Genomic DNA, 9412 nt, shown 5'->3' with positions numbered 1-9412 from the left:
GGCTCAGGGTCCACTGAATTCGTTTCTCAGCAGTTGAGATCTCAAAGTGAAATAAATTATTACGAGAAATCATAAGCTCACGACCATATCCCAATTGGGGTAGTCACACCTCATCAACCCTGGTGTCAGGGTTATTGTGGAACCGCCAAAGGCCCCTGACATGGCTCATGTAACGACTACATACCGTAGTAACCGGGACCAACGGCTTAACGTGCCTTCCGAAGCATTACTTTTGGACAATCAGGTGATCAGCCTGTAATGTCCTAACCAAACTATTATTTTTATTTCTCTGTTACTTGTTAGTGATGTATCTTAGTTTTGCGTTTATCTCTTTCCCGGTATGCTATGTTCGGTACCCAAAGACCATGATTTGGCGGCAGCACATCCTAGCCGCCAAAGTGCTTCTACTCAATTGATTAGCTAATGTAATAACATGCTAAGATGTAAGTAATCCAGTAAATGAATTTTAAAAAAATTAGGAGAGGGTTTTCCTCATTTCCTGCGGATCCCTAGGCCTGTCTAAGCCGCAATGTATTGCGTAAGGGGCGTTTCCAAATTTGTCGAAACCGTTCTGCCAATCGTCCTTTAATTAGCTACACCCTCGCCCGGCCGCGTTACCTGGGTTTGTATGCAGATGTATGAAAAACCACGTCCTACCCCCTCCAATATTGCCTGCAGTCTACTATCGATCTGTCGCATTCACATGTCCTATATTAATATCAATTATTTAATCTACATCGTCTGGGCCAGACCTCGCTACACAACTACTAAGCAATATTACAATCTATGACGTCCCAGATTAATACAAGCTTACTTCTACAAGGCATTAGTGACTTCGTAACGAAAACTTTCAGGGATGATTCAGGCCATGATTCTGAGTTGATATCAAATAAAAATTTCTTAATAAAATTTGCTATTTATTATCAAATAAATGGCAAAATGCGTGATTTTATTTGTATTTTTCATTATTTTAAATTCTATGCTTTTGCGATGGAAAATTCCACTTAATTTTAACTCAGAATCATGACAAAATCATCCCCCTCAGTATTCGTTACGATGTCACTTACACCCCGTACAAGTAACCGTCCGTGTAGTTACACCGTAACAAAAACTTTGGAGAATGATTCAGATGATGATTCAGATTGGGGAGTGATTCTGAGTTAATATCAAGTGGAATTTCCTATCGGATTAATGAAAATTTTAGTGTTATTTTTAATTATTATGACTTCTAATACTTTTGCGACAAAAAAAAATACTAATAACTCAAAATCATGGCTTGAATCATCCCTGAAAGTTTTCGTTACGATGTCACTAACATCCTGTACTTATAATTTAATGTGCTAAACACTGTAAGGAAAGACGCGAATTTGTTTTGTGACTTTGATTTGTTTAATAATTTGATTGGGGTTGCTGTTAAATAAAAGTTTGGGTCCCTTCTATAAGTATCTCATTGTTGGCACTGAATATTTGCGCGATAGAGTGTCTGATAAGTTGTCAGACTGTTATCAGCACCATATCAGCACGTGGCGTGGTGAAACAAATCTTTTTCACTGACCTTCACCCTATCGGTGCTCCGAAGGTAAAATAAAAACGTTTACGTTGAAAAACGCTACCTCTTTATTTTATCCATTTTCCTTTTCCCAGAAAACAGTGATTGTTATCTATAAGTGGTTATCGTATTGCCAACTATTTCTTTCTCCTATTCGTAATGGATGTTAATTAATATTCACAGCGATGGAAAATAATGGTACCAATTCGAGCAACCGCTAACATACTTTTAACTAAATTTGTCAAGAGTAAAATTGGCTACTTACATCTCTTTTTTACACATATTATAAGTGAAGGACAGCTCTAGTTTAAGAGCTTTCAAACTACAACTAGGAGTTTTCAGTTTGTGTACGCCCGAAGACGCACCAAGGAATTCTTCGCAGTCTACTGGGAGATTTCTTTTGGTAATTAGGTCCAGTGGTTGAGCTCACGATCCAGAGGTCCCGGGTTCGATTCCCGATGGGGACAAATCACAAAAATCACTTTGTGATCCCTAGTTTGGTTAGGACATTACAGTCTGATCACCTGATTGTCTAAAAAGTAAGATGATCTGTGCTTCGGAAGGCACGTTAAGCCGTTGGTCCCGGTTACTACTTACTGATATAAGTACGTAGTCGTTACATGAGTCATGTCAGGGCCTATGGCGGCTCAATAATAACCCTGACACCAGGTTTGATGGGGTTGGTAATCCACCTCACAACCCACACGATAGAAGAACTACACTACATTACACTAACACTTATACTTCTTATACGTATACATATAGTCACGGAATAAGAATAAGGACGAAAAGGACCTAACGTGCATTTTGTATGAGAACCGCGCCGGTTCATCCCCACTGTCTTTTACTACTCCACAGACAACTACGATAGCTCTACTGCTTCTCAAATTCCATAGCCACTTTACCGACAATTATTTTATGTGATATGCTGCAATTTTATGACTACTTTTGGTAAGATACAGCATACAAAAGTATTTTTTTTTAATAGCCTATCATAATAAGGTTTTCAGTGATAAGGAAGGTTCTCTTTGCGTGATAGTAGACACAAGACGATTTCGTAAAGTTTGCGAGCGAGTGGAATTTTTTTTTTTTTGACGTGACTTATTGCAGATTTGCCGCAGATGGCATTAACTACTTGGCCGGACAAATGGGGAGCGCTGAAGGCTCTCACCCGGTACAACGTTTAAGACAACAGGCCTGAGGGTGCCCAGTTGGGCGCGAACCTCGGCTCAGGGCGTCGTCTGAGAGGAAAAATATTTGAAAGAATTAATCGACCCTAGTGGTACTTTTCAGTACCGTCCCTAAGCGGGATGTATTCGGAAGCCGCAACTACCAGGGGATTTGGGTGGTGCGGAGCAGAATCGAAAAAGGGTCGTTCTTCTTTTTTATCGACAATAAAAAGACATTTTCTCGATTTATCGGATTTAACATCTTTAAAATTATAACGGCAATAAATATTTTAAAACATCATATAAATATGTGTCTGTAGAGGACTATTTAGTGGTTCTCTTTATCTTGGTAACATACTTTTCTTTGCAGGCGCATTCCAAAAAATATTGTGACAGAGTGGCCCTTTTCATCGGAGACAACATTTCAATTTACCACTCTGTCACATAATTTTGTGAAAAACGATCAAGCTACGTTAATAACTAATTGAGGAACCGATTAGTATTTTGCTTGTATTTTGAGTATAATAAGATAACTATATTTTTGGACAATCAAAACATGAAATAAAATTCTAAAACATAACTTATCAGAAGCAGTACGAAGGACAGATCATTGTCGATAAAAAAGAAGAACAACCCAAAAACGTTTGGAAGCTAATTTGAGCCATTGGGCAATGGTTGGCAGACCTAGGTCAATGTGCAGATTTTCATTGCGAAGGAACCACGGAGCTCCCGTGGCTTTCCGCATGAAACGATTTTGTATTACCTGTAGACGGTGGATTTGAGAGGGACAGCGAGTGGAGTGCAAAGATGAAATATGAACTATTTCCTCATAATTATATGGCGCGCGTTTCGCGCTCATTCGGCCCTTCCAACTTTTTTCTTCTATTCTGTGCATACGAGTCAAATTGATAATACTTATCCCTTTTTAGGGTTTCGTATAAGCATACCATTTGTAAACGGACTCCGTGGTCCAGTGATGACCCACTCAAATCACTTTGTGACCCATATTTTGGTTACGTATTACGGATCCTACTGCAGGCTGATCACCGAAAGTAAGATGGTCCGAGGTCCGAAAGACACGTTAAGCAGTAGGTCCCGCCCAACTACTATTTACTTAGGTACGCATAATAGATGTAATACAACCGATTTAAAACGTTTTAAAGAAAATGTTGCCATTTTAAACCCCAAACGAATCGTTTTAAACTGTTGAAAAGTCGCCTACAACAATAAAAGAACTGTGTTTTAAACAGATTATAGGTACTCTCGTTATATCCCTACCTCGGAAAAATCAAGAAAATGTAGTTATAATTAAGAAAAACATAGTCATCGACAGCAGCCATTTTAAACCGAAAAAATAGTTGGTTTCGGTTTTAAACGCCTTTTTTAGTTTTAAACGGATTGGTTTAAATGGTTTTAAACCAGCCTTACATCCATAGGTACGCTTATAGTTGTGACATGAGTCATATCAGGGGCCTCTGGCTGCTCCATAGTACCAAACCCTGACACCAGTGTTGATGAGGTCGCTCGTTGACCTCACAACTCACATAAGACAAGGACATTAGCTAAATGATATACTATTAATAATTATGAAGAAATAAAGAAACATTTTCGGACACCACAGACAGAAAAAGAAAACCAAAATCATAAAAAAAAACAAGTACTTACCTAAGTACTTATTTATAAGTGCAACGTACTGTCGGCCCGATCATCTGCGGTGGCGTCTGGACTCCGGAATAACAGGAACTCGCTCAGCATAAGTCGCGACGTGAGCCAGGACCCTCGTCGAGAATTCTGCGAGCCCTGCCGAGTGAAGCAACGGTCAACGGACATTGCATCTATTAGTAAGTAGGTATATAGGACATCAGGGTTGATGGGGTTGGTAATCCACCTCACAACCCACACGATAGAAGGAGGACATAGATACATACTACTCAAATTAACTTACATATAATTAATTAGGAAATTATAATAGTTACAATTTATTATATCTATTTATAATAAATAAAAACAATTTAGAAAATTTCTCAAAAATTATAGCGAAGTTCGTTGTCGAGACTTCCCAGTATCTAAAGTACTTGTGTTGGGAAAAAATAATGAATAGGAGAATATCATAAAGTAATAAGAAGAAATTGATATCAGTGTTTAATTACATAAATACGGAAGAGCATTATCTACATTTCCACTCTGGAATACCTATAAATGAGAGAAACATTGTGAAAATGGGACTGCTAGCGCCATCTAGTGAAATAAATGTACAACAACAAATTATCTAACCGAGTTTTCATCGAGGTTTTCATGGAATATGTAGGCAGCGCACAAAGTAGTTCACAATTCCGAAACTAGTAGGTATCTCGCGGTATCATCCCCGTGTTGACTTTTTGTTTATTGCATCTATTGATGTTACTATAGTATTGCATCCCTGAGTTGGGGGGGTTATATAGAATCATTAATCTTTTGCCAATAACCAATTAGATATTAGGTACTTAAGTTGACGACATAGATTAGTTCTAACTGGATATTGGCTAAACGGCAAATTATTATAGGATATTTTTGAGTTTACAGTAATTAATAGTATGATATTAACTTCCAGTGATCTACCCAGCTGACCAACGTGGCGGTGTTTGCCGTGTACGTCACACTGTCGTCATTCGCCATAAAAAACGTAATAAAATAACGAACTACTTGCGTTTAAAAAATAGGAAATAAATTCAATAGAAAAAAGAAAATATTTTTTATTCGTGTTAGATCTGTAGCTAATTGAGTAGTCAACTTTTATCATTTATTTTTGACATAGAAAACTACCACAGAGGATTTCTCTAGGACCACAAGAGATGTTAAGTTGCAAACGATTTAATTTACAAGCATTTCTTATTACAGTTTGTTTGAAGAAGATTTCTTGAAGAATTGAAGCAGCTAGAACATCAAAAGAAGACTCGAGTTTCCACCTTACTTTATTCCTCATACTTATAACTGAGTAATGTCTCGTTTAATAAAATGGAAAAAAGAAGAGAAAAGAAAATACTTTATATTGTTATATACTATTATTCATTTAGCCATTTATGTAATACAAACATTGAAAAAATTACGTATAGTGCATACAAAATTACTGCCCCCTACCTACACCATAAGACTTGGTACATAAAATGAACAAAATGCATCCACATGATATAGATATTTCCATGTCAATAGGCTACTTGATAGCCTAGTCAAATGAGATACTTTTTATGAAACATCAAAACCAAAGTTGCTTTTGGAGTTTGTATGGAAATACTGTACTGTGACATCATCAATAAAAACAGTCAAATGTCATATTTATTGTTACCTAATTCATAAATAAAATTCCGAAATAAGTCTAAAAGTAAAATCAGATTGATTTTTGATCACATTAGACTTTTATTTCTAGATTAGAATTTTGTAATTCATTTCTGAACCAGTCAAATACCCTAATTGATATTTGTCACATTACTTGAGTCAGCACGTTGGGGAAAGAGATTGTTTATCCAGTAATTATTCGCTATACACATACAAAGTTAAAATCGATAACTATAACTTCATTAACCTATGCATAACAACTTTGTACATAATATAAAATTGCTACTAAAACTTCACATCTCATAATAATGTTTATAAAATAGTATGTAAGGTCCCTAGTACTTGGTTTATGTCAATATTGTTTATCATATAAAGTTAGCTTAATTTATAATTTATCAGATATATGTATACAATGGTCAAAATGTAAATTAACTAATATTAAAAGTCAATAACTTGATAATTCCAAGTACCAGAAAGGAGTCATCTTAAGAGTCCCTTAGAGGTAAGTAAACCACACCGGCCAGGCCGCTGGCAAATGTTATGACAATTTGTTCCATATGCTCAAGTCAATTCTCTCAACATGGAATTTCATTCGGCTTTGCCCATTCAAATATTTAATGTACACATATTTCACTGCACAATGTTGTTACCATTTGAATAAGCAACTCCCAGCAAGTAGTTGAATGGACAGAACCAGCACCTATACCCTTAGAAACAGGATACACTTGAGCATTAGAAAAAGAAGGGCTAGGACGCTGATGGTAACATCATCTGATTGACTCCACTGGTGTCGAGGGACATTCTGCTGGGGCCAGGGTGGGGAACATCATCATCAATTGCTTCTCTCATCCGGCGCTTATAAACTTCACTATCTGGATTGTTCTCCTGATTGCGACACCGGTCTAATTTCTTCTCAATGGCTCTAACTTTCTCCCTTGCAGGTGTCTCCACCATCTTCACCAGTGACCGAATTTTCCTCACGGCTTCAATCAAGATGGCCAACTTATCTGGCCCTGCTTCTCTGAACAACATATCAGTAACATAACTATCTAGGTTCTCCTGCTCCTTGCTCGCCGCATGCAACACAGCTGCTAAGGCTATCTGCGATGGAGCGTACAACAGGCATGCATCAGTCAAGAATACCTTTTCAAGGAATTCATCAATACCTGTCCTAAGGCGTTCTGGATTTGCAAGTGTGCATCGTGTTTTAATATCAATAAGGAAACCCTCAACAGGTCTGAACGGATTGTGTATTATCAAGTGGTAGTTCAACTGCTGCATAAGAAGTAATTCCAAATTTAGTATGATGTCAGATGCTTTCTCACGGTCCCCTCTGAGATTAGCAACAAACTGACCAATAGACACATTGAATTCCTCAACTTTACAAGATAAATATACACATGTAGCGAGTATTTCTTTCGGGTGGTAATCCATAGTGGAATTATACAGGTAAAACCTTTTAAAATAGTGGAACGCAGTACCGATCACTCCTTTAGGCATAGGCGGACAGAACTTCTTACAGAATTCTTTTAAAAATAAGTCGTATTGTCGCAACAGCAGCCGTTCTTCGTCAGGAGCCAAAAAGAAATTATATCTTTGGAACTCGTCAATGTGCGCACCATGTTTTGCGATGTATTCCAAGTTCTGCTTTTCGCGTAGACGAGCTAGCTCACTTTCGTCACTAAACGTCCAGAACTTTCTCTGCGAGCTCGTAGAAAACATTGCTGTCAAATGTGGTAAGTCCCAACAATAGTAATTAGAAAAATAAAGTATCACTCATTACAAATCTAAGATCAGTAACTATAACAATCTGCACTAAATCAAACGGCTGCAATTTCGAGTTCAAGCAGTCAAGCGATCGTTTTGACATTGACAATAATCTATTTTTTTTATAATAATGCCATTTTTTTTTTTTTTTTTGTTTTGGTTTTCCCCGAAGGGTAAGGCAAAGGGAACTATGCCCATACAGCCATGTCTTACGTATTTTTTTTCTTGATGATTGATGAAATGATGAAAGATGATGATGATGAAACCTAAGCCCCCACCCTCGGAGTAGACTCCTACTCCGAACCCCAAACGAATTAACTCAAAAGTCCGCATAAACTTTTGAGTTATGAAGCGGCTTCCCAGCACGAAGCGAAAATAGGCAGATACACTTTGTTCATTGAATACCCCAATATAATAACACTCGCGAATGTCTTCTGACTAACTTAATGCGATCATTAACCACAAAACACCACTTCGTATTAATTATTTAGATTACTCAACGAAGAAAGCAACTGTCCTGTTCCCGTTTCCCGCCGAAAAGCCCAATATAATAATGCCAATACACAAAAGTGTTATCAATAATAAAAAATAAACTACTAAGTCGTGTGGTGTAACCTTTACGGCGTTTTCGCACACTCCGATTTTTTCCCGATCTGAGTCCCTCAAATAACGGATCCGAACCGAAATTTATGTAGTACATAGTAATTTTCTATTGTCCATCATTCTCAGACTTCGATCGGATGTCAGCTTCCGCGGCGCCGGCGCAGACTCTACTTAGGTACCTAGAAATAGTTTACTAGATGTAGGTAGTGTGCAACCATTATTATGTATACATAGTTCTACGACCATTTCGGATTCTACGCAAAACGTAGTAGGTATTTACATAATGGCCCCGATTCCTGCATACACCTAATTTTATTTTATGTTATACCTGTCATTTTCTTATCCGTCGAAAAAGAAAGGGACGATTGTCTTAGATTGGATGATTGTCAACAAGTTAATTTTAATACGAATTAATAACCCGAGCGAATAAAATAGGCGAAATCGCTGGTATTGTAATCCGTTTGACGTGCTGTCTACTTAACTCTGTCGGGTTATTGGCTGATGTAAAATTTTTAGACGGTTGTTTTAGATTTCTGCTTAAAATTGACGTGTATTCCATAAAGGGCATTGAACATTTCACTATGGAGGCTGGCATAGCCTGGTGGCGCCACCTAGCGGATTTTTTAAAACTGCGGCGCACGATGAAACCTGTGCATATCGATAGGGGGCACTTTTCTGCACAAAAAAGCTTTAATGAACCTATGCTCTAAAGCGTCACGTTTTCAAGATATTTAGCTTGAAAGTTCCGAAAAGTGTTGTATGAACAAATCGATTTTACTTTTATATGCAATTGGAATATAGTGACTAAGTGATTATGCATGGAATATTAGTGTTTAATATACCACATATTTACTTTATTGAAAAATAAATAAATAGAAAATAGATAAAATAAATATAAATATAACTTACTTTTATGTGTAACTTAAAAGAAATCCAGAAACGAGTCGTGAGATGTACAGCTCATGACTTATTCTCGTGGTAATCACGCTCAAAGTTATTTGCTATGATTGTG

The 9412-nt window shown here is 37.3% G+C and overlaps 1 protein-coding gene across 1 annotated transcript; it reads right to left on the bottom strand.

Annotated features, from left to right (window-relative positions):
• Nucleotides 1-5434: 5434 nt before the first annotated feature.
• On the bottom strand, nt 5435-7912 carry LOC126380362 (cyclin-H). Its single transcript, XM_050029743.1, has one exon. It carries the CDS (start codon nt 7750-7752, stop codon nt 6778-6780), a length of 975 nt encoding a protein of 324 aa, XP_049885700.1. The 5' UTR covers nt 7753-7912; the 3' UTR covers nt 5435-6777.
• Between the last annotated feature and the right edge of the window lie 1500 nt (nt 7913-9412).

This window comes from Pectinophora gossypiella, chromosome Z, assembly GCF_024362695.1.
Source record: "Pectinophora gossypiella chromosome Z, ilPecGoss1.1, whole genome shotgun sequence".
Taxonomy (NCBI): domain Eukaryota; kingdom Metazoa; phylum Arthropoda; class Insecta; order Lepidoptera; family Gelechiidae; genus Pectinophora; species Pectinophora gossypiella.
This window is presented reverse-complemented; position numbering and strand designations above follow the sequence as displayed.

Bases quoted from the DNA above. Each gene is read 5' to 3' on its own strand.
- LOC126380362 (XM_050029743.1), bottom strand. From the start codon at position 7,752: ATGTTTTCTACGAGCTCGCAGAGAAAGTTCTGGACGTTTAGTGACGAA.